The sequence below is a fragment of the Leguminivora glycinivorella genome, chromosome 14 (assembly GCF_023078275.1).
Source record: "Leguminivora glycinivorella isolate SPB_JAAS2020 chromosome 14, LegGlyc_1.1, whole genome shotgun sequence".
Classification (NCBI taxonomy): domain Eukaryota; kingdom Metazoa; phylum Arthropoda; class Insecta; order Lepidoptera; family Tortricidae; genus Leguminivora; species Leguminivora glycinivorella.
The window spans coordinates 17,507,649-17,531,804 of NC_062984.1; the positions used below are offsets into that span (position 1 = coordinate 17,507,649).

General features: G+C 36.2%; 1 protein-coding gene across 2 annotated transcripts in view; it reads right to left on the reverse strand.

Moving 5' to 3' along the window:
* LOC125233057 overlaps positions 1-24,156 on the reverse strand; it is a 262,529-nt gene that overhangs the window by 43,251 nt on the left and 195,122 nt on the right. For both annotated transcript variants that reach the window (XM_048138903.1, XM_048138902.1), the window contains exon 4: positions 22,588-22,651. In XM_048138903.1, the coding sequence (XP_047994860.1) occupies positions 22,588-22,651 (64 nt within the window). The remainder of the gene's footprint in view (positions 1-22,587; positions 22,652-24,156) is intronic.

Consider the following 24,156-nt stretch of genomic DNA (forward strand, 5'->3'; position numbering starts at 1 on the left):
TTGTCCTTTGAGTCGTCGGAACCCGAACCCTCCTTAGAACTTGTGCGCTCCTTTTTGGTGTGTACTTAACACAGCAAAAGGGAGTGTACAAGTTTCTCATGGGTTGGCAACGCGCATGTGACACTCCTTGAGTAGCAGGCGTCCATAGGTTACAGTGACCGTTTTCCATCTGGTAGACAGTATGCTTGTTTGCCACCGACGTATTATAAAAAAAACTCTGTAAAAAGTCAAAAGTTATTACTACACATTTTTTTTATCTCAATTTTGTTTCTTTTTACGCTTCGCGGGTTCATTGCTCCAAAACTGACCCTTCTTGTACCAGTGCAACCGTTTGTCGTCACGGGACAGCGCCTCCTTTTAGGGGTCTGCTTTGATAAGATATTTTTATAGATAAAGCTATGAGATTCTTCAGTCTTAAAGTACAAATTCGTACATTAAGAAGTTTCTTGGAATTCATTGGAATTAATCTGCAGTTCCTTTGCTGCACCTGTTTTTGATGAATTTAATGAAACATCAAAATGTATATAAGTACTTGCATATTATGTATATCGTTGTCTGAGTACCCACAACACAAGCCTTCTTGAGCTTACCGTGGGCCTCAGTCAATCTGTGTAAGAATGTCATATAATATTTATTTATTATTTATTTATTTCTGATTGTGTTAGCTGAAGTAACTGATGTATTAGAAATTTTAATGTATTGGTATAGTCACCAGCATAAATAAGTGATGATTTCTGTACCTTGTCATATTAACGTCTTGTTTGAAATGTCATACGAAATTGTCAAACGATTAAAAGCGACAAGGTACAGAAATCATCACATCTTTTTGCCGGTGACTGTACCATTGTTTCCATCCTTACCTACATCTCTTCTCTAGAAAGAGAATTTGAACAATCTAAAGATTCTAAACGAATATACAGATATACTGAATTCTCAAGTAAAGTCAAGGATGTACTACGTTCTTACCGGTATGATATAAAGAACAGCCGTTTTACAGCGAAGGAATCCACCGTTAATTTCCTTGGTATGTTCAAATTGTTACCCATCCGTTATAGTTCCGAGTTGAACGCTCGGGAAGAACAAATACATAAGAACCGCTTCATAATAGAAGCAACAAGTATAAATGCAGCAACAAGCGTTTAAACAGTATGACATTATCATGCAAGGTGGCCATATTTTTTTTCAAATTTGCCCACCCCACTTTTTTTATAAGATGGGTATTTATTGTACATGATTCATACTCAGCATCGCCAGGTCTTTCGATCCTGGTAGGAGCAAAAAATGTCCCAAGATTTCCATACATTTTTCAAACCTTCCATTCCGTTGTCGCCATACAAAATGCTGAGCATGAGAAAATGGTAACGGAATGGGAAAAAAACCTTGGGACACTTTTTTCTCCTATTAGGATTGAAAGAGCTCGCGATTATTAGTGAAAACCACATAAAAATTTCCAAACCAAAAAAAATATTGGGGTAGATATCTATGAAAAAAATGGCCCACGGGCTCATCATCATGACGTAAGTGTAAGTGACATAATAACTTATATTTTTCACGCAAAGGTGCAGTAAAAACTGTGCTGCGTCAATATTAATTTATACTTAAAGTTACGACGGATTGTTGACAAAATAAAATATCGGAAATACTTATTTCGACAAGAAATAGAAGAGCAGGAAGTTATGTTACGTTTCATAAAAACCGTAATATTTTAACAGGGAAATAATTTAGTTTATAATGCTTATCATTTACGTGTTGAATTAATTAAAACTATAGGAATCATATTTGATTTATTGACTTGCGTGCAACTTGCTGTTACATTTTCCTAATTAACAATGGCACTATTTTATTGATTGACTAACCTACCCACTTACGTACCTAAATAATTCGTGAGTTGAACATACGACACGAATACCGGGAATAACATATTTTACCGAGAATAACATATTTTACTACGTAAGTACTGACGGAAATAATAAAAATATAGCACATAGACAAGACGCACATGTAGCTATCGGGAAGCGGTCAGATAGCAAATGGCTACTCTCTTCTTCCTTCTAGGATCTTCTTCAGATCCATCAGCATCGAATCGCTTTTAGCTGGATGATTTTGGACACATACGCATCGCAAGTTTAACTATGACGTTACATGTTTTTAGTGCATAAAGCGTGCTATCATATCTTTTGATCTGCTGAAATATCCTGTCGTATGCTTTTTATCTGCTAAAGTAGGTAGTATGCTATCGCTAAGTAGGTATAGAACTATAGATACTATGCTATTCTTATCCCACGTTATGTGGGGTCTGCACAATTTGGTTTCCTCTCCCATTCTCCTCTATTTATCGTCATCCCAGTACTTACTTATTTCTTTCTCATATCTTCTTTCACACAACCCGTCCATCGTTGTTTGCGTATACCCTTCCTTCTCCGTCCACCAATTCGTTGGTATACAGATGTAGTGCGGAATGGTTTCCCTTCTTATTTTTCCGGAAACGTTCGTACCTATTTGTCATGCCAGTTCAGACAGTATCATTACTAATGATCGTTATCAAGGTGCACTTTTCGTGGAAAATGGTACGGTTGGCAAAAAAAAAACAAATACATTTAAATATTCACTTTGTTCTTAACTACAAAATAAATACTTACCTTCTTAGGATTATACCTCTACGGTACAAAGCCTTTTCCGACGAATATATTTTTAAAACAATATACGCCAAATGACATTAATTATGTATGTCATAAAAATGCATTACGCGAAGTGTATAATTATTATTTTAGTCCAAATAATCAAATGCACTCTAGATACGACTAATTATCTAGAATTGTTATTTAAGTAGTTCAAGTCAAAAGTAGTGCACGATATAAGACGAGCACGGAGGAGTGTAATAAAGTGTTCGAATAATCCCAGTACAGTATCTTAATTCACACAGTATGGATATGACACAATACCTAGATTTTATAACAACCTTCCTGTAACTTCTGTCAACGTAGAAAGGTCATTTAGGTATTTAAAATGGATTTTTCTAATCGACGTGAACGACTGACAGCCAAATCTGCTGAACAAATTTTAGTTATTTATTCAATGTAATTTGGATAAGTAATTATAAATATGTATATATTTCATAATTCGTTATAAATATGTAATGTTTTAAATACTTGTGTATTTGTTTTTTTGCCAACCATACTCTGCCACCAATACAGCACGCTGATAACGATCTTTAATCATTACGTCTTGTACAGACTGACTGAAATAGCATGACACGTTCGTAAATTCCCGTAAAAATACAATGTAAAAGCTTTTCGCACTACATCTGTATCGAGGGTTTACTGGTGAAACCCGATAAATCGAGTTAATTTGTCCTTGAACATTGTGGAAATTGCACATAGTTCGAATTTGAAAAACCAGTTTGCTCAACTTATCGGGTTTCACCAGTAAACCCTCGGTATATGGGATTCATCCTTCATTACAATAGTGAAGGACTACTGTTAGTAAAATATTTACTGTGCCATACTTGTTGTAGGTAACCGCGGTGGCCGCAGAATTCTCACCGCAGCAATTAAAACCAGCAGGCATTTAATTAATTCAATTAAAACAAACCGCATTAATTCAATTAAACCAAACCACAGGGCGATACGCGCGTAATTACTAAATAGTGCGAATTGTAAAAGAGACGAGTGAATTTCTCTTATGTGATACTGTGTAAGTCAGACGCTACAGGAGCGAACATACTAAAATGGTAAGGAGCCCCCTTTCAATTTGGGAAATTTAGTAAAATATACTAGTGTTATTAACTAGATTTATCGAAAAAAATAATTGTCCATTACGAACAACTCAGTTAAAAGCTATCGCGAAAAAATCTTTAAAATCAAGGTTCCGCTCTCGACTGTTTCCTTCTTCAAAACTTAATCAATCGGAACAAAATTTGAGAATCTGAATAACAATGAAGTAATCTGTGTCGGACCGTTTAGTTTTTTAGCTAATTGTTACCAATCATGAGTATCACCTTTCTATGCGCTATAATGAAAAAGGCCGTTTTTGGAAATTTTTGATGGGCTCTAGCGTCTTTAAAAATAAGAATATCAAAAAAATCCAAACGATCCGATACAGATAATAATAATAATAATCTGTGTTGAAAAAATCATTGCTCTACCTTCAAAAACCAGGGAGGAAATAGTCGAGAGCGTTTGTATGGAGAATTGACCCCTCCTGTATCGTCTTAGCCCGTCATCCAATTTGTACTATAGTTTCAACTATGAAATATACTTATGTACTTCTTTAAAATAAAGCCAGTGGTAGCTAAAGTTAGGTGTAGGTACCGAAACTAAAGTATGTAGTAGATGAGTTTTTCAATCATGTGACTTTCAAGTCAAAGAACGAAAAAGAAAATAATTAGACCAGTTGCTTATTATTGATGTAAGAAATACAGTAGACATCAAGCACATGAAACGTTAATAAGCTTTGTGATATAACCTTGGTTTTAGGGTTCAATACCCTTAAGACAATAGAGATTAGGTAGTTACTCTCCCAATATTTGCCAAAATATGATCTGACTATAAAGTCGGTCAGGATAAAAAATCGAGGTTCACGAAGTTTTAGTCATCGGTCGTCGCTCTTTAAAATATAAAATAAACTTCACTAAAGGTAGGTAGTATAAAATTCTGTCCACATCGGTATCACACGTGGACATGAGATTAAATAGCCTGTTGTACTCAACTTGGTGAGTAGTTTAAGTTGATAAAACGCATTAGGTGCAGGATGCAATCAGGCATGCGCTAAGATGCCGCAATTTTCACTTAATTAAGTGTTATTCCCGCTATAAATATTCATGGAGGACTCGCCTGCCAGGGCAGGGCTAGACAAACTTTTTAAAGTGAGAAAAACTTCAGTAGTAATTACTAACTTCGGGAAGTTCGAAAAAACTGTAAGTATAGGTGGCGCAAGAACTTTACTATCGAAGATTTATTTTATTACTTAGGGCTGATTTATACGTTACGAGACCTCGCAAGCTAGGTATTTCCTTTACAATGCAGTTTTTTTTTGGGACACCTTACACAGATCAACCTAGCCCCAAACTAAGCAAAGTTTGTACTATGGGTGCTAGGCGGGGATATAAATACTTATATAGATAAATACATATTTACTTATATACATTAGAAAACATCCATGACTCAGGAACAAATATCTGTGCTCAACACACAAATAAATGCCCTTACCAGGATTCGAACCCAGGACCGCGGCTTAGCAGGCTGGGTCACTACCGACTGAGCCAGACCGGTCGGCCTACAGAATTGGATGTAGCCTCAACGGTTCGCAACGTAACTAAAATCGCATGCGAGTTTGCGCGCCGTCAAAATGGGCCCTTAGGCACTGGTCTCACACCAATAGCAATATCGGCGGTAGAAACGAACAAAAGATATTCGCTCCCGTGTAAATAAAAGAGAGAGCGAGCGATTTATAGTACCTACATCGCTCGGTGACTAACTATAACTCGCTCGCGCTATCATTGCGTCTCTTTTATTTACACGGGAGGGCCTATTTTTTGTTTGTTTCTGTCTCCGACAGCTCATATACTCTGACAAACAAGTTTGTCAGTAAATAAGAACTAAGAAAACTGCAGGTATCCTTTTCTCTAGCACCCTAAAGAAAAGCATGCATATAGTTTTCTTTTTTCTTATTTACTGACAGACTTGTTTGACAGAGTTTAGCTTACTCGCCGCATTTGGCGGGACCAGTGTCTTACAGAGACGAATATCCCCAAAAAGCCGTACGCGGCTCGCGAGCCACGGGTTGCCGGTCCCTGCTCCAGCTTGAGGCGCGGAAACAGCATTTTTCACATTCCGTCGTCACTATGTTGATGTCTCGTGCTATAAAAGTGGACATCAAAGACATTCGGAGTTTCACTTGCTAATCAAGTGTCTAACATCTTAATAGGGAATAAGATCTTAATAGAGGAGTTACTCTTGTCTATTTTTAGGCTCACGTTTAACTAGTTTCTATTAAAGTAGTTTTGTCCGCGATTTTGTCAGACCTTGTCTAATAGTTATTTGTTATACAAGGGGGTAAAGTTGTATTTTAACGCCGAGTGTGGAATTGAAAAACGAGCAAGTGAAAGGATCCTATAGTTGAACCACGAGCGAAGCGAGTGGTTCGAGAATAGAATCCTGAACTTGCGAGTTTTTTAACACACGAGAAGTAAAATACATTTGCACCCGAGTGTAACACAAAACTTTTCCCCTCACTATAACGAGGAAACTACAATGCAAAAAATGCGATCACTGCTTCCAGGAGTTCCACAGGTGGTAAATCATCTTTATTACTAGATTCACCTACTTTTAGCAATTTTAAAGCAGTTAATTTGACTTTATTCAAGGTCAAATTACTTTACCCACTAGTGGATAAAATACGTTTTTACCCGCTGGTATTAAAGGACAAAACACGTGTTTCCGAGCTAGTGAGGGGAAAATATATGTCCGTCCTTGGTCCTCAAATTATTTCACATTTATATTAAAAAAAAAATACCTAAATCGATTCATCTACACTTCTGGATTGATTTAGACCTGAAAAATTAAAACAATGGACACATCAAAGTCTACTCAAAGGTGCCACTGCATCCCTTACAAATAAGAACGAGATTTGCTTGTATATTCATGCGATAACCTGTCAAACTGTCCTTATAGCAAGTCACAAAGTGAAAATTCTGGCAGCATATCTGGGCATTTTCAGAATTTGGGTCCCCCTAATTAGCGTAAGTCGTTAACAAGAATTAACTCGCTGTCAGTTTTGTGACGACAATTAAGCATAAAAATTATGTTTACTTTTTTCGCACCATCAATGTAAGATTATCGCTTAAAGTTTATGTAACTAACACAAAAACAATATTTATATTGAAATTTCATGCTTAATTAAAGCTCGGCCACACATGCGCGTTTTGATAGCGTAGGCGGAGCGTCAGCGGAGCGCAACGATAGCGGTGCGCCGGACGAACGCTGGCGTTGCGCCCAGCGGACGCCAGCGGGAACTAACGAGCGCAGATTGCGAGCGGAATGCGCGCGGATTGCGAGCAGAACGCCAGCGTTCCGCCGGCGCACCGCTATCATTCCGCTCCGCTCACGCTACGCTATCAAAACGCTTTATGTGTGGCGGAGGCTTAATCGTCACAAAACTGACAGTGAGTTAATTTTTGTTAACAACTTTCGTTAATTGGGGGTCCCAAATTCTGAAAATGCCCATCTACTTGTTCTTACGGGAAAGACCATGGAATGCCCCTATAGCCTTACGATTCTACGTCTAGTACCTACTGAAGGTCTTGCCACTGATGATGATGAATAAATGGCGGCGGGTTGAGAATGCAGCACAATGGAACAGCAAATCAGCTGTAATTTGCCACAGCACGGCTTAAGGCGAAGACGTTTCGCACTCGACTCAAAAATTTGCGAAATGGAAATCATTTGCTTCGATTGAAGGTTATACGGCAACTTTATTTAATTTAATGGTACCTGAAACACAACAAATACTAAGTTTCTGAACGAAACAATGTGTAATTAAAATCAAAATCAAAAAATCAAAATAGATGGAAAGTAGATCAAATTCTACACGTATATCGTTGACGTTGTATACAACTTGTATCCACGCAAGTGGTAAATACTTATACAGTCACCGGCATAAAGAAGTGATGATTTTTGTACAGATGTAGTGCGAAGAGAGTTGCTTTCGTATTGTTACGGAAACGTACGAACGTGTCATGCTATTTCAGTCAGTCTCAGTACTAGATGTACTGACATTGACTGAACTAGCATGATAAATACGAACGTTTCCGAAGGAAACCCTTTTCGCACTACGTACCTTGTCGCTTTTAATCGTTTGACAATTTTGTATGACATTTCAAACATGACGTTAATGTGACAAGGTACGGAAATCATCACTTATTTATGCCAGTGAGTGTACACCCGTTTAGGTTTCGATGAGAATTGTTCGCAATTGCTATTTCGTTGTTTTTAAGTGGAATTCCTGCAAGAAGGAAGGTAGATACTCCTTACTACAATTCTTACAAGTGGATGAAAGTGAAGCTAGACAGACACAAGTGTAGTGTACATTATTTGAAAAACTATAAACTCAAGCGAAGTTATGGGCTCGCGAGCGTGCGAGTCATGCGGCCTTAAATCGGATACCAATTACTCGACGTCGCCCTGAGTAATGGTAGTTTTTGATGAGACATCGTCTAACAAGGGAATGCCGCTATTCTGACCCGTGGTCCTTTAAGACGATACAGGAGGGGTCAATTCTCCATACAAACGCTCTCGACTATTTCCTCTCTGGTTTTTGAAGATAGATCAATGATTTATTCAACACAGATTGTTATTATTTTTATCTGTGTCAGACCGTTTTGATTTTTTTGATATTCTGCTTTTTAATGACTCTAGAGCCAATCAAAAATTTCCAAAAACGGCCTTTTCATTGTGGCACAAAAAAAGGTGTGATATTCAAGATTGGTAACAATTAACCAAAAAAGCTAAACGGTCCGACATAGATTATTTCATTGTTATTCAGATTCTCAAATTTCGTTCCGATTGATTAAGTTTTGAAGGAGGAAAGAATCGAGAGCGGAACCTCGATTTTAAAGATTTTATTGAAATATCTTTTGACTGAGTTGTTCTTAATGGCCAATTTTTTTTCGATAAATCTAGTTAATAACACCTGTATATTTAACTAAAATTCCCAAGTTGAAAGGGGGGGCTCTTTTCCATTTTAGCATTTTCGCTACCGTATCCTCTTAATAGCTAGGGCCCCGTACCTGTGTGTCTAGCCGAATGCACAAACACTCACAAAAAGCTCACTATAATATTGCTTTCGTACTATCTCTATCGCTCTTGCGTATTGGCGCGACAGAGCCAGACTACATTTCTGCGGAGTTTCGGTGGCGTTTCGCGTCGCAAATATGCCATTTGGCTACGGGGCCTGTCTGGGATACCATGTAGTTGATTAACACGTTTACTACGGGTGGGGCTCGACAGACTAGATTACGAAGATGATTAATTACAATTTACAATCATTGTTATTTAGTGTACCTACTGCGAAGGTAGTAAGATACATTAATGCAGTTCACCTGATGGTAAGTGGACGTCTGAAAATTCAGTGGCCTCTTTCACTACAGTGTCAATCAATGAGACTTGACAGTGTGAATTTTTGACCATTTCTATTTCGCTAAGTAAGGTTATCATTCAAGGAGGAGATAACGTGAGGCGTCACGAGCAAGCCTTTAACCCCCGCCCATTCGGGGGAGCATACACCTGCCGTGTGTGCGGACGAGGGATCCTCTCTCTAATTGGGCTATACAGCCACGAACGTAAGTGTCGCAAGGATGCTGCTTAAATCATCTGTTATAGATGAAAAGGCCTATTATTAAGTAAGGTTAATACCTAGTTTCGTCGATACTTTGTAGGTAGTAGTCAGTTGTCAGTAATCAGTTATTTTTTGTGTCTTGTCTCCACTATCCGAAGGTTGTCTGGAAAAAATGCTCTTTAGCGATAAGACCGCCTGTTGTCTAGTTATGTGTTTAATTTTTTTAATGTCATCTTGTTATATTTGTGAGCAATAAAGAATATTTATATTGTATTGTATTTTAGTTGGAAAAGCAATGTGCATACAGTAGCAGTGAGGGCCTGGCCACATGGGCGCGTTGCGGCGACGCACCGCAAAAATTCTGCGTTGCGTTGCCGCGCCGCCAGTTTTTGCGGCAGGAAATCTGCGGCGCGGCACCGCGACGCAAGAACTCGCGGTGCGTCGACGCACCGCAAAAACTCGCGGCGCGGCACCGCAACGCAGAATTTTTGCGGCGCGTCGCCGCGCCGCCAAAACTGGCGGTGCGTTACCGCTGCTCGCAATTGTGAACTGTTGTGTTAGAATTAAACTTCGTGTCGTTTATATTTAACCCTTCTTTACTTGGTGATGGATTTTTTTCCAAGCATCACGAAAATTGAATCAATAGTAGATTTAGTACAGTTTTTCACGATAAAATACTAAGCAATATTCGAATTTTTCAATATGCTATTAAAAATCATCTTTTTTAGTTACGTTGTTTCATATTTAAAAAATGGTGATAGATTTTTTTCATTATTTTTCCAGTGCTCAGCATATATACCACCATGGTGTCATATATCTGTAAATTGTTAAAAAAAGTAAAATCATGCAATTAAGGGTTTATTGACAATGGAGTGCCTCTCTAATTTATATTTCCGCAATGGGTACATCGATGGGTAGATTTAAATAATAACATTTTTAACCCCCGACGCAAAAAACGAAGGGGTGTTACTTATAAGTTTGACGTATCTGTCTGTCTGTCTGTCTGTCTGTCTGTCTGTCTGTCTGTCTGTCTGTCTGTGTGTGTGTCTGTCTGTGGCATCGTAGCTCCCAAACGGATGAACCGATTTAGATTAATTTTTTTTGTCTGAAAGCTGAGTTAGTCGGGAGTGTTCTTAGCAATGTTTCATGAAAATCGGTCCACTATGTCGGGGTCGGGGGTTTTTTCAAAATTTAATTAAATAAATAATTTTATGACTTTTATGTAATTCCCAAAAGATTTGACAATTTGTAAATACATAGGTAAAGAAAATATTCGTTCTATCTGAATATGACGATAGGTACCTACGTTAATAACTCAGCTTTCAGACAAAAAAAACTAAATCTAAATCTGTTCATCCGTTCGGGAGCTACGATGCCACAGACAGACACACACACAGACAAACAGACAGACAGACAGACAGACAGACAGACAGACAGACAGACAGACGGACAGACAGACAGACACGTCAAACTTATAACACCCCTTCGTTTTTGCGTCGGGGGTTAAAAATAGAGCGCTTTCGAACTACGTCCGAACCGAACCGAATCCGATAAATTCGTGAAAATAAAATTACGCACTATTATGGACTATGGACGGAAATCTGGCAGGATTTTGGAGTAGGCCCTTGAGGCAACCTGCTAAGATGCTTCTCTTATCATAGTCAACCTCAGGTCCGCAAGCTGGCAGCTGGGGAGCGGGGCTAAATCGACAATCGATTATATTTTTAAGACGATACAGGACGGTTCAATTTCCATACCAACGCTCTCGACTATTTGCTCCCTGGTTTTTGAAGGTAGACTGATTTTTTCAACACAGATTATTCTATAAATTGAAATAGACATCATACACGAAAGAAAAAACGACAAGGCCCAAGGCAACAATTAGTGCTTGCACCTCCTATATGAATCCATTTGCAGCATTACGATATAGCGAAAGACTATTTTTAACCCCCGACGCAAAAACGAAGGGGTGTTATAAGTTTGTCTGTCTGTGTGTGTGTGTGTGTGTGTGTCTGTGGCATCGTAGTTCCCGAACGGATGAACCGATTTAAATTTAGTTTTTTTGTCTGAAAGCTGAGTTAAAGTAAAATCCATAAACCTACGGACCAAATTGACAAGTAAGTGTGAACGAATGTTGCCACAGTTTGGCCAGTGTCGTTCTTATCGATATTAAAATTATGATTACATCGTAGATTTAAGGTGCATCCAGACGGGACAATGAAATTGGCAATTTGATCGGCTAATCAATATACCAACTTTTTCTGTGATTTCGACAGATCAAAAGGTCTGTAGACCTCTAATTAGAAATATTTTTTTTATTTCGAAGCAGCAATAATATTATTCGAAAATTATATAGATATTTATGACATACTTGCCATAGCGTGACAGATAATTGATTATCGTCGGACATGGTATTTTATTTTTTACCTACAGGCTCGGAAACCTTTTTATGTTTTAAAACTAGTGGGTAAAAATGCATGGCATCCATCCACTACCTCGAAGATACATAGAACAAACCAAAATGAGTACCTCTTATTTGAAACTAATATACTTATTCTTGATTTAAACTTGTCTGTTGTATGTACTTTACAACTTGTCGATATATTGTTATCGACATATACCCTTCCCTATTTTAATTTTGCTGTTCCTGGTATCATTTTTCCTGTCAGTCATTTGTCAATTTAGTCCGTAGGATTATGAATTTTACTTTAGTCGGGAGTGTTCTTAGCCATGATTCATGAAAATCGGTCCACTATGTCGCGGTCGGGAGTTTTTTCAAAATTTTAATTTTATTGTTAGGTTATTAAATAACAAATCAAAAAAATATTCAATAAAATAATTTGATTTGTTCCCAGTCAGATTGTTATTAATTATTAATCTTATCTGTGTTGGAACGTTTTGATATTTTTATTTTTAAAGACGCTCGAGTCAATCAAAAATTTCCAAAAACTGCCTTTTTCATTATGGCGCAAAAAAAGTGATACTCAAGATTGGTAACAATTAGCCAAAAAACCAAAACGGTACGATATAAATTTGATGAAAAACGTGTGACCTGTGCCTTTAAAAAGTAAAACAGAAAAACGTACGTCGTTTTCGTACGTGTTTTCACTACGATCAATATGCAAATGGATAATTTAGTAGGCAAGTTTTATTTAAATCGATTAAATCGTAAATAGTGGCTGGCAGCTAAAAAAATGTTCAACTTGAAAAACCTAGGTACGTTTTTTCGCTAGAATCTACATTTTAGTAGGAAATTTTCTTAAAAATAGATTAAAATTAAACTGGTACAGATTTTTTTAATTAGCCCGTTATAGTGCCCTACTGCTGGGCAAAGGCCTCCCCTTGATTTCCTCAACTCCCTCTGGTGTTATTTTTCCGGCCATGCAGTCACTCATAAAGGCGTCCAAGTCCAACTTACGAAAAACTAAAAAATGTTTACAACATGTCGGTGTGTACCTTAAACAAACCATGAAAAAAAAACCGCTTCCTAAAAATAAGCGCGTTAGAAAACACGGAGAAAAAAAAAAAATAATTTTACATTGCAATAATATTGATGATTAGATTTCCTACCTAAACCTTTGAAATCAGATTTCTTAAGACGATACGATACAGGTCAGTTCTCCATACAAACGCTCTCGACTATTTCCTCCTTGGTTTTTGAAGATAGAGCAATGATTTTTTTCGACACAGATTATTATTATTTTTTTCTGAGTCGGACCGTTTTGATATTTTTTGCTATTCTTATTTTAAAAGATGCTAGATCCAATCAAAAATTTCTAAAAACGGCATTTTTCAATATGGCTCGAAAAAGAGATACTCAAGATCGGTAACAATGGTCCAAAAAATCTAAACGGTCCGACACAGATTATTTCATTTTAAATTATTCAGATTCTCAAATTTCGTTCCGTTTAAATAAGTTTTGAAGGAGGAAAAGAGAGCGGAACCTCGATTTCAAAGATTTTTTCGCAATATCTTTTAACTGAGTTGTTCTTAATGGAATTTTTTTTTCGATAAATCTAGTTAATAAAACTAGTATATTTAACTAAAATTCCCAAATTGAAAGGGGGACTCCTTTCCATTTTAGCATTTTCGCTCCCGTAGCGTCTTAATGTATTGCAATAATCTAAACATCCAAATTATAGACTAATCAATTATTTTTGTTAGTAATTAAATTCCGTTAGGCCGTTTTCACATTATCCGATCCGATATCGGATGTCATAAGGATTTCAATGGAAAAAATACAAGATGGCGCCTGTAATGTATGGGATATCGGTCCTACATCCGATATCGGATCGGATAATGTGAAAACGCACTTACGATTCATTAAGTTTTGAAGGAGGAAACAGTCGAGAGCGGAACCTCGATTTTAAAGAATTTTTCGCAATATCTTTAATTTATAGTCATACTAGTTATGAAAAAAAAGCTGCACTTTTAGATGGAAGCAAGCCGCTTTGCATGGTGATAGTAGACATCATAGTAAATAATTTTTTCCGAAGATAACGAAATGTCATCCCTTAGGAAGCCGAGCGTAGCGAGGTGTTTTATGAAAATGAAAAAAATTATATCTTTTGATCATGTCGTCCGATTTTGACAAAACGTATCTCAAATGAAAGGTATTGCTTTATGAAATTGAAAATAAAAAAAGCAAGAAAAATAATAAAAAAAGTAAATTTACGTATCGCACTGAATAACTTCAAAAAATGACAGACAAAATGTACAATGTCGATATATGAGTTTTTTTTAAATCAAAGACAGATAAATTCATAGTTGAAAACTAAAGACCGCATCGAAATCGGATTAGCATTTTTTAAGATACAAGTTGCCAAAGTTGGGAAAGATCGCTTTATATGGCCACTTTGAAATTCCTTTGCCAGAAAGTCAGAAATAATATATTTTTCTGACACAGAAAAATACACAGTAACAGTACACATCAAAATAAAATAAAAAAATCCGAGGATATCATAATTTCATCCCTTAGAACGACGAGCGTAGCGAGGTCGGTTATGAAAACCACAGAACTAAATCAAGATAGAAGGAAAATGCTCGGCGATTAACAGCGAAACCGAGCGTGTAACGTTTTGTGTCGAGCCTATGACGTCACGAGTGTACTTTAGTGATGGGAACGTTGTCGCCGCGTAACCCATTCGATTGATTGTGGAGGTTGTGTGCGGGATGCCCGCCGAAGTTAAAAATATCGGATGTTCATCTTCGTTGTGAAATGACGTAAGTATATACCTGTATTCGTGTGATGACAAACAATTCACTAGTAGGTATATAATTTGCCTAAGGCCAGGAACAAAGATTTTAGTAGGTAGGTATTAATACTAGTTAATATTTCGTAATATTTTTAAGAAAATCGACCATGTACTCACTTCATTATCCTCATGTTATTTGTTATAAATAACAGTAATATATAAATATTGTAGTAATATATAAATATAATTAACCATTAACACATTTTTAGAGTTATTTTTATTCATAATAAATATAGAGCGTATTATGTTTGTACTTATTTTTCTGCCGACCAAAAATTCAACGTTAATACCGTAACTGTAACCTATTTTAAAGTTAAATTTACTTTTCACTCGTACTTTATATGTATAGTTTCATAACAATATAAAAACATAATTATAATTTCCACTGCTTCGCAAAATCGATTTAAATCGAATAAGGAAATCGCAGTTCCGTGGTGCACCACTATTCTTAAGTTCGACGTGAGTTCGACGGACAAAATAACAAATCTACCTTCACTTTGTCTCGACAGTTTGAATAGCCTATTTTTATATCGCTTGTTTTAAACGCACGCCAAGTCGGACTCGTCAAATTAAAGCCGCAATGGAAAACTAGTTTGACGGCCGTACGTCAGCTAATGTTTTGATGATAAAAATAGGAAAATCGTGTTTTTTGTTTAATAAAAAATATTTTAGGACAAATGTTACTTACTGATGATAGGAAACACTGTTTAACACTCTTGCTTTTATTGTTGGTGTTTGAACAGTTAATTATCGAATACCGACCCATTTTGTATTTTTCACTGTATGTCACTCGCGGGCAGCGGTCGGGAGCAGACTGACTTGCGCGGCGAACAATGTTGCTCGCTATTTAACTTTTCCGCACGCGAAGTAGATACACTTTTTCCTTCTATCTTGATTTAGTTCTGTGATGAAAACCGAAAAAAAAATCATTTTTTTTTGTACGTTGTCCGATTTTGACAAAACATATTTCAGTTGAAAGGTATTGCTTTATGTAACTTAAAAAAAATATTGAGAAAAAAAATGGAAAAAAAATGTAACAATTTTTTTGAAAAAAACTTAAATTTTCGTATCACACTGAATAAGTGCAAAAAACGGTACACACGATGTATAATGTCGATATATGAGTTTTTAAAGTTAAAGACAAATAAATTCATGATTATAAACTAAAACCGGCCAAGAGCGTGTCGGGCCACGCTCAGTGTAGGGTTCCGTAGTTTTTTGTATTTTTCTCAAAAACTACTGAACCTATCAAGTTCAAAACAATTTTCCTAGAAAGTCTTTATAAAGTTCTACATTTGTGATTTTTTCCATATTTTTTAAACAAATGATTCAAAAGTTAGAGGGGGGGGGACGCACTTTTTTTTCCTTTTAGCGGCGATTATTTCCGAAAATATTAATATTATCAGAAAATGATCTTAGTAAACCCTTATTCATTTTTAAATACCTATCCAACAATATATCACACGTTGGGGTTGGAATGAAAAAAAATATCAGCCCCCACTTTACATGTACGGGGGGTACCTTAATAAAACATTTTTTTCCATTTTTTATTTTTGCACTTTGTTGGCGTGATTGATATACATATTGGTACCAAATTTCAGCTTTCTAGTGCTAACGGTTACTGAGATTATCCGCGGACGGACGGACGGACGGACGGACGGACGGACGGACGGACAGACAGACATGGCGAAACTATAAGGGTTCCTAGTTGACTACGGAACCCTAAAAACCAAATCGAAATCGGATCAGTAGTTTTTAAGATATAAGATACTTAAAGTTGGCTTAGTTTGTTTATATGGTCGCTTATAAATTCCTTAGCTAGAAAGTCAGAAACATTAACATTTTTCTTACAGCTAAAAGTATGCATTGGTAAAAAACATCATAATAAACGATTATTTCTGAGGATATAAAAATTTCATCCCTTAGAAAGCCTTATAATGACGATCCAATAAAAAAAACAGTTTTTTTTTTGTTTTTAGTAACAGACCTCGCTACGCTACGCTTTCTAAGGGATGAAATTTTTATATCCTCAGAAATAATCGTTTATTATGATGTCTTTTACTAATGCATACTTTTAACTGTAAGAGAAATGTTAATGTTTCTGACTTTCTAGCTAAGGAATTCATAAGTGACCATATAAACAAACTAAGCCAACTTTGGTAGCTTTTATCTTAAAAACTACTGATCCTATTTCGATTTGGTTTTTAGTTTATAATCATGAATTTATTTGTCTTTAACTTTAAAAACTCATATATCGACAATATACAACGTGTGTACCGTTTTTTGCAGTTATTCAGTGTGATACGAAAATTTAAGTTTTTTTGAAAAAAATTGTTACATTTTTTTCCAATTTTTTTTTCAATATTTTTTTTTAATTTACATAAAGCAATACCTTTCAATCGAAATATGTTTTGTCAAAATCGGACGACGCACAAAAAAATAAGATTTTTTTTTCGGGGATTCGTAACCGACCTCGCTACGCTCGTCGTTCTAAGGGATGAAATTATGATATCCTCGGAATTTTTTATTTTATTTTGATGTTTACTGTTACTATGTATTTTTCTGTGTCAGAAAAATATATTATTTCTGACTTTCTGGCAAAGGAATTTCAAAGTGGCCATATAAAGCGATCTTTCCCAACTTTGGCAACTTGTATCTTAAAAAATGCTAATCCGATTTCGATGCGGTCTTTAGTTTTCAACTATGAATTTATCTGTCTTTGATTTAAAAAAACTCATATATCGACATTGTACATTTTGTCTGTAATTTTTTGAAGTTATTCAGTGCGATACGTAAACTTTACTTTTTTTATTATTTTTCTTGCTTTTTTTATAATATTTTTTTTTTCAAATTTTTTTTTTTTCCATGTCTGGATAAAGACTGATCGTGAAGTTCTGCACTGTGTATAGTTATCGAGGCGCGGCGACGCACCGCCAGTTTTGGCGGCGCGGCGACGCGCCGCAAAAATTCTGCGTTGCGGTGCCGCGCCGCGAGTTTTTGCGGTGCGTCGACGCACCGCGAGTTCTTGCGTCGCGGTGCCGCGCCGCAGATTTCCTGCCGCAAAAACTGGCGGCGCGGCAACGCAACGCAGAATTTTTGCGGTGCGTCGCCGCAACGCGCCCATGTGGCCAGGCCCTGACAACTGTTAAACGAAAATTGTCACAGTGATGAAACAGGCCTTTTAAACCACATACGTCACGAGTAGGAACAATCCGAACAATATTCATTTCTTGTAGCCGCTATTTTATATGCGACGAAAAACAAGTTCCTACAAAATGCATTGCCAAAGTACGTTACGTACTTGGTAGTCATTTAGTCAATGAATGCATATAAATTATAGCTACGAAATTGCCAGTTCTCATATAATAAATTAATCGCAACATTTCGATCGAATCGGTGTCGGAATCACAACAAAAACTCCCGACTCCGATAGGAATCGAGAGCGTGGGACTTGAATACATTACAAATTCGAGAAAAACTTACATTCTCGACTTCAAATAATCATATAAATCAATATGTTTACAAAGCTTATGTTACCTTATTCCGACTATCGATTATTCTTGAAGCTGTTATATCAATAGTTCGAAATAACAACTCTAATCGATGTGAACTAAAGTTGATCTTTCAGAAGAGCTTGAAAAAGTGAAGAAATATATCAATTGGTGGGATTTAGATTCAATGATATCATCTATTAGTCTAATTTTTATTGTAATTGGAAGATTATCTATTGTAGTCGAGGTGTGAAGCTCAGTTTACCATAACTATTGTGGTGTCACTGTTTAACTTATGGCGTTGTCAGTGAATTGAATTGTATTAGAGTAATTGTGTGGAAATGATATAATTTACTTACTGGATAAGCTGTGTGAGACCCGAGATTCTTAGCACTGGTTGTTATAATTAAATGAATGAATGTTATTGCTTACATTCAAACATTACATACAACTACATTTGTGTCGCTTAACTTCAAACCTGGTAAATCCATTCTGCTTTAAGGTTGAATATATAAAAAATATAATTGATCTGCGAGATAATCAACCTTATAGCAGAATGGATTTACCTAGTTTTGAAGTTAAGCGACACATTTTCCGTATCGTTTTCTCTTTCGAGCAACGTATTTTGAACTCGTGGTAGCTATACTAGTGATGTTTTTATTCCTATTATAAGACTAAGTTAAAGTTCCAGTGCTCGACACTCTAATGTCCTGTAGACAATAGATGACACTATTTTGTCAATTTTATTGACAATGACTTAAAATTTAAATTAAATTTGCTGAGACACTGTCGAGAGCCGGTACTTTTAACTTAGCTGTTTTTATTTTAATTGTAAAAAAAAAGTTGGACACAAAAACTACATAACAACTGTTATGTTAACCCTTTTTAAAAGCAAATAAAGATTGTGAATTATGTATTGTGTTAATTTTTAGCATCCCATGTACCTGCCTGTCTGCAAATGTGCATAAATATTATATATAATTATATATATATATATAATAAATAAATATTATAGGGCATTCTTACACAGATTGACTGAGCCCCACGGTAAGCTCAAGAAGGCTTGTATTGTTATTATGATACCTTACATGCAGAACAGCCGCTTACAAACCATTAATGTGTAAATCATACATTGTACTTTTATCCTTCCTCATTTTATTTATATTCTCTTTATTCATTTTAATTCTTAGGCTAGGTATTTTTATAATATGATTATAAAAGTAAAATACAAAACCACATACAAAACAATACAAAATATATAAACACATTATAAAAAACCTAACCTAGGGTGCCGCCAGCAGCGGGGCAGGGTCCAAGCTGCCAGTGGTTAGGGCTGCAGAGAGAGGAACCGTCGGACTATCCGCGCCGTGTCCAAGATCACCGCCTTCTGCATCTGACCCTTGATCCAACCACTTAGCGAGAGTCTCTCGAGATGTTGGTCGAGGCTCTTCGCTATAAGACCGTTATTTATATTATTATTGTACATAAATATGTAAATAGGTATAATTATTATAACTACATGTATACTACTAAAGGTGAACTCTCTGTGTATATGTATGTGTTATTGTCTATAATCATTAATCAGTCAATTGATAACCTTTTAGTACATTACGATATTTACGTGACAAGTGTGGAAAAGATAAAATAAGGAGCGATAAATAAAATCGACGTTTTATATCGACTAGTTCACAGAAATCGCGAAGCGTCTGGTTGAGGTAACTGGGTGGCTAGCCGAATGGCACAATCGCTCACGAAACGCTCACGAAACGAAGCGCTAGTAGATATCTATCTCTATCGCGCTTGCGTATTGGCGCGACAGAGCCAGCGGCGTACCGCTTTCGTTTGGCGTCGGAGAAATGCCATTCGGCTACGGGGCCTGGTGACCGAAGAGCCGAAGAACCTAACCTAACCTAACAAAGTAATACAGCTACCGGAAAACTACAGCAGTGCTCTAAACCACAATGTAACTTCGGAGCAGTAAAAGCTGAACATGTTAAACGTCTTAAAATGAGCATAGACAGCTTACCACAGACCACCTCAACGAGTTGACGAAGATCGTAAAACTATCGAGGTTGTAAACACTAACGTTTATTTCAGTTCTCCCCACAATTAAAACTAAGGCCTGTAGCCAAGAGTACCTACAACTGTTGATGTCCCACTAATACGGAAAAGCGATAGAGAAAGAGATAACTGGGTTAAGCCAAGGAGTGCCAACACTCTAAAAAATGAAGACCAACTAAGAGCAGTTTTCTCTTAGTTGACGTTAAGTTAATTACTACAATTACGATCTTATATAATTCAAATAAAGCTGATTACTAAAAACAACAAGGGATTGTATGATTGAACTAATAACTTAGGTGTTTTGTTATTCCTAAGCATTGTACACCTTGAATCAATTATGAACTTGTTAGGCATAACTATGTAACATAGGTTGATTCAATCCTTAGTTGAACTTACTAAGGTAATTTAGTTAACATAATTATTTTTCATGGAATTATTGAACAAGATCTTAATCGATTCAGTTACGTTGCAAAAGTAAGAGCAATCAAAATTACCTTATTCGATTTGTCTAAGATCTTATCAGGCTCGTATGGAATCAAGATGCTTGACTACGACTATCAAAATATTGATAGGAGCAACCAAATTTTTTTTAGAGTGAACGTGCTATGAACAATCGTCACTCTTAGTTAGAGACCCTGGGGGCCGATTTTTTAATCTAGAACGCACGATAGTCTGGAAAACGGCGACCAGCTATTTTTGAAAATTGAGCGCTAGAAATTTGAATATGTCATATGTCAATACACTTTTGAATATTTCTTTTTTCTATTCTCTCAAATTCAGTGTTACAGGCCAGCATTGCGTGAAACTACATTGTGTTTATTTATAATCTAGAAGACGAAGCAAAGAGGATAATGGTTATAGTGACATGTTTATTATTTTGTCAGTGAATTTCAAATAGCTAGTAGTGGAGATATTCCTAAACGAAATTCGCGAAATCAAGTGGTCGACATTCATAAATGGACACCCTGGGCGTAGTGGGTGTTAGGCCAACTTATAAGTACTAGGTATCCGTTGTTGTAAAGCCAGACTAAGCTAAGTTATCACTTATCACTTATTTTGTTTGATAGGGCAGACGTCAAATCTAAAGATACCTAAGATAAAATAAGATAGTCCTGCTTCACAATGCGGTGTCTGTGTATTCTGCGCGTGCGCAACGCAAAGTGCTATATTGTGTCTCTGGAAAGTGTCCTCACAAGTGGAAACCACTTCATAAATCTTCTTGTAAATCATTCTAACGCTAGTGAAAGGCACTTTTAAAATAGGCTGTGTTTAAACAGCCTTTTAAATGACTTATGCAATGTTGACTGACTGAATGTGCCGTTTTATCTTTGCGAATGTGTTTTGTGTGTAGAATTTTACTTTCTTCTGAACTGAAATGACACTGCTTTGATATTAAACAAGTTACAATCGTTTGTATTATCGTTCGCGGTGTAGCATGCATTCTCAATTTGGTTGCTGGATTTTTATTATTTACCTATGAACTTTTTACATTTGAAACTTAACTATATTTTTGTTGTGTCAAATGTAACTATCAATAAGGAATCGGGGTTACTCCTGAAATCTTAAACTTCATTTTGGTTTTTAATCATTCATAATAATTTTATCATTTAAAAGCAGCTGTGTTATAAATTTTCAAAATGGTGTGTATTATTAAAGTTTCCTATAGGTTTTTTTTTATGAGGAACAGGTAAACCATTTGACCACAATCTCACCTGATGGAAAGTGCCGATGCAGTCTAGGATGAAGCATGTTTACTTAAAAAATGTCTATGCTAAAAATGTTAATGCTTTTAATTCGTATTCCTACGAATAATAATTATGCTTCCGTCACAAATAAACTTCATCAAGCTACTTTCAGCCTTTCTAATTGTAACTTTATATTAGTAAAAGTATGAATTACATCAAGTTCAAAGGTACAACGGTCAGTACTTAAATAGGAGCTTTCGCTCGAGAAAACTATTAATAAAACAGAAAATTAATGGGGGTCTTACTATTAACTAGAAGACATTAAGAATTTAATGGGCAATCTAGGAATTGATGTAAACAGTTAACTTTGATGGTGCAGTACCGTCATTTGACACAAAACTGACTGAATTGGCTTGGCACAATGTGGTTTAAGATCAACTGTAATTTTTCGAAATGGACTGTCTCGTTGTAGGACCTAGGAAGAATTTAATTCATAGATAATCCGTTGGTAAACTTATTGGGTGGAAATCTCTTTTTTGTTCGCAATATACTAAAAATTGTTTAGCATGCACAAAATGTAGTGATATGTACAGGTGTTTTTTTATACATGCATACATAGTTCGTTAATTTTAAAGGTGCACAGCATTTGTGATAATCGGTGGCTGTTATTTTTGAGGTTCATTCCTGAGCTTAGGTACATTACGTAATTTTTCAAAGAGACTATAATAGTATTCTAAATGATTCCACATTGGTCAGTCTTACCTTGGAGATCGGCTCCTCACTCCACCCCCCGCAGCCTGCCATGCCTTCCAGCAGTGTTAGTTCACTGAAACAAAACAAACCATCTGTTACTCATCACTTTTACAAATTGTTGAGGTTTGGAATTTGTTATGATAAATACTGAAAAAGCTGGAAAGAAAAAAAAGAAAGAGAAGAGTCATGGAATATATGGGGTGCAGGATCATTTCAAATTCGTTAGTATCCTATACTTAATATTATAAGGTGCATTAGGGTAATTCCGAATGTCAGAAATGCTATGGTAATTCCGAAAGGGGAATCTTGATATGATGGAAATAATGGTGATTTTTCTGCGACTTTTGTAATTAGACGACTTTCGGAATTACCCTAATGCACCTTCTTCTAGTGGTTAGTGGTTAGTGGTGATTCTTTTAGTGGTTGTACATTTTTGAATTCGTCACTCATCGTTAATTCGCTTCTACTCATTTCCTCAAATGTTGACTGGAAGAGATCCCATTAAGGGATAAGTCCGCCTACATTGTATATTACTGACTCTGTAACTGTGTCTCTTTTGTTTCCTTTATGTACAATAAAGCTTATACATACATACATACATACACCTTAAATGGAAAAGTGTGTGTGTCTATTTGGCAAACAAATCGTCTTTCAGGGTAAAACGTAGCGACAAATTGACGTGATTTTTTGAGTGGACATAATTGAATGGATGGAAAGTGACATGTAATCCTTTTTGTCTCTTTCTAACCCGCCACATCCCTAAACTGGGGGGTGGAAGGTTCTATGGAGCATTCCGCAATTTTTCGAATATAACGCGAGCCAAGCCTCGGGTAAAAGCTAGTATGAATATATTCTGTCACTCTTTTGTGTATGCACAGTCTTACAAATTTGACGATCGCTCACCTTGATTGGCACCCTCAGCTTCGCTCTTATATAGAATAAAATAGAATAGAATAGAATAATGGTTATTCAGGCAACATACAAGAACAAATAAAGTACAAAGAAACAGTTATACAATCTAGAAGAAGAATACGATACAGACAGATGAAAAGAATATGTGAAGTTGAAATGGTCTCCACTCAGCAATGCAGTTGGCACGACTAAGCGTTGCCGGCGCTGGTATTCTGTGGAGCCAGCGAGGAGTGCGGGACAGCATATTGCGCGACTTAGTAATACAATTAGGCTAAACATACATACATACGTATATTATAAATAGGGATTATATTAATTTATAAATATTTCCAAGTAATAATCATAAATCATAATATTTTATATTATTTGCTATAGTAGTGTTATTTTAAAGCATTGAGAAGAGTTTTTTTACCGCAGTAGTCATAGATAAGAGTACCTATAAGTTAGTTGGACCTTTTGTATTGTCATAATTATCTAAGGTACAGCGGGACAAATCTCGACTGGGGGACAATTGTAACTGATCTATTTTTTCCATTATTACACTATGATGTTGAGTTCTACATGTATACACTGAACATGCCTAACACATATAACCGGTGGACACTCTATTTATAATGCAAACATTGTACTAGTAAAACAAGGAAAAAATGGACCAGTTACATTTGC